The 2,318-nt window shown below is 32.4% G+C and overlaps 1 protein-coding gene across 1 annotated transcript; it reads left to right on the top strand.

Annotated features, from left to right (window-relative positions):
• The first annotated feature begins 1,266 nt into the window (after window positions 1-1,266).
• LOC131280166 (olfactory receptor 8H2-like) lies at window positions 1,267-1,863 on the top strand. Its single transcript, XM_058306293.1, has one exon. The coding sequence runs from the start codon at window positions 1,267-1,269 to the stop codon at window positions 1,861-1,863; it is 597 nt and encodes a 198-aa protein (XP_058162276.1).
• The last annotated feature ends 455 nt before the right edge of the window (window positions 1,864-2,318 follow it).

The raw sequence follows: 2,318 nt of genomic DNA, 5'->3' as shown, positions 1-2,318 counted from the left end.
TAGAGAATTAATGTTGAAAGATGTTTTTTAAGCAACTTTGACTCACGGTAAGTATTAAACTCAGAGTTAGAACTTTTTAGTTTATCTGAAAAAATGGGGATATTATTAGAAGAATATGCGTACATATCTATATAACATGTAGTCTATAACCAAGAAAAGCTAGGATTTGTGAAAATTGAAATATAGCACGGTTGGAATCAATTTAAGCTATGTCCATCTATTAAAAATAAAATTTTTAGAAGAAATTTGATTAATCTGTTGAAGAACATCTTAAAATTACTAATAATATGTACTCTGCAATATAAATACCCATAAAGTTTTAATTTATGTTCTGTCATTTCTACTAAATCATATTGGATAGAAAAGAACATTAAATTAGATCTTAAAGCTATCAATGTTGATTACAACTAGCATTTTTTATTTGCTGAAATTAAATATAAATCGGAATATGGTACTAGAGCTTAATCTCTGGACTCAATCTTGGTAGAATCACAGAGTCAACAGTACTTAAAAATTGTAACCCTGGATAAATTTGTTAGCTTTATGTGCCCTTGTTCTTTTCTAAAAATTATACAAAAGTAATACCTATGGTATAATATTTTAATCTGGACAAATGTGCTAATGAAAGGAATTATTTATAATTATTTATAATTTTTCATTTTAAAAATACAATATAAATATGTGTGTTTCTGTTATGTAATATCCGAATACTGTTTTTTGCCTAATTTATGGTTGGCAGACAAACGGATTGTTTTCTGTCATATTTTGCAACTACATTTTTAAATGAATTTCTAGAATCACTAAGCTGATGTTTTTGTAAATGTCAGACCATTCTTATAAACAAAAAGTTTTGAGGTCGTTAAGGTTAAATATAACCTTTGATTTCTCAACAGTTTACAACAGTGGAATGCTATTATGGGAAGTGGGAATAACACAAATTTATCTACCTTCATCCTTATTGGATTGACAGACTCTGAAGTGATCGGACAGGTCCTCTTTATGCTATTTTTCCTTATATACCTGATTACTTTCCTGGGGAATGTAGGGTTAATATTGATAATTCCTCTTGATCAACATCTTCACACCCCCATGTATTATTTTCTCAGTCACCTGTCATTCCTTGACCTCGGTTACTCAACGGTCGTCACTCCTAAAACCTTAGAGAACTTACTAACTTCCAACAAGTATATTTCATTCATGGGCTGCTTCACCCAAATGGCTTTTTTTTTACTCTTTATTGTCTCTGAATTTTTCGTTCTCTCATCAATGGCCTATGACCGCTATGCAGCTATCTGCAATCCCCTTCACTATCCTGTGGTTATGTCCACGAGACTCTGCAGAGTACTTGTTATTGGCTCATACGTGATTGGCTTTACTGAATCAATATCTGTTGTTAGTTTCATGAGCAGTTTTCATTTTTGCAAATCCAATGTAGTCTATGACTTTTTCTGTGACTTATACCCAGTGTTAGCCTTATCCTGCTCTAACACTCGTGATGCTGCAATCATGATATTCGTTCTTGCTAGTTTCAATATAATAGTGCCTCTTACTGTAATATCTGTGTCCTATGGGTTCATTCTGTATACCATTCTGAAAATTAAGTCCACTGCAGGAAAACGCAAAGCCTTCTCTACTTGTGCCTCCCACCTCCTCGGAGTCACCATCTTTTATGGCAGTATAACTTTTACTTATTTAAAACGAAAGGAATCCTACTCATTGGGAAAGGATCAAACGGCCTCTGTGTTTTATACTATTGTGGTCCCCATGCTGAATCCATTCATTTATAGTCTTAGGAACAATGAAGTGAAAAATGCTGTCATTAGAGTCATGCAGAAGAGAATTGGCTCCAAACAATTCAAATAACAGTAATACTGTACATTTAAGTGCCTCTTCTCTTTCCTTTGTGTATTTACTTGCTTTTGATCTAAGCACTGATAAATCTTTAATTAGTTTGCATTTATGTTGTGTCATACTATATTAGACCCTGCATGATATGGGACATTTCCCAGATTTTAGAAATCTACATAATAATTGAAAGCCATTAAATTATGCATTAAATCTGGGGTTTAAATATTTGTGTTTTATGGGCAACCAATATCCAAAAAATGTGCTCTTATTATTTAAATTATATCATAGAAATCTCCATGTAGACTCCAATTTCAGAAATTATTCAATTTATTCAGTAGAGAAGAAATATGGCATAAACTTCAAGAGTTTGAACTGGACTAGAAAATCCAGGTTTAGATCTTGGATCTGTTAAGTCCTTTAGCTTAGTAAGTCCCTGAAAGTTTAACTCTGGTTTCCTCAACTAATCCAGA

The sequence above is a fragment of the Dasypus novemcinctus genome, chromosome 10 (genome assembly GCF_030445035.2).
Source record: "Dasypus novemcinctus isolate mDasNov1 chromosome 10, mDasNov1.1.hap2, whole genome shotgun sequence".
Lineage (NCBI taxonomy): Eukaryota > Metazoa > Chordata > Mammalia > Cingulata > Dasypodidae > Dasypus > Dasypus novemcinctus.
The sequence above is the reverse complement of the archived record's forward strand: the minus strand, read 5'-3'. Positions and strand labels throughout refer to the sequence as shown.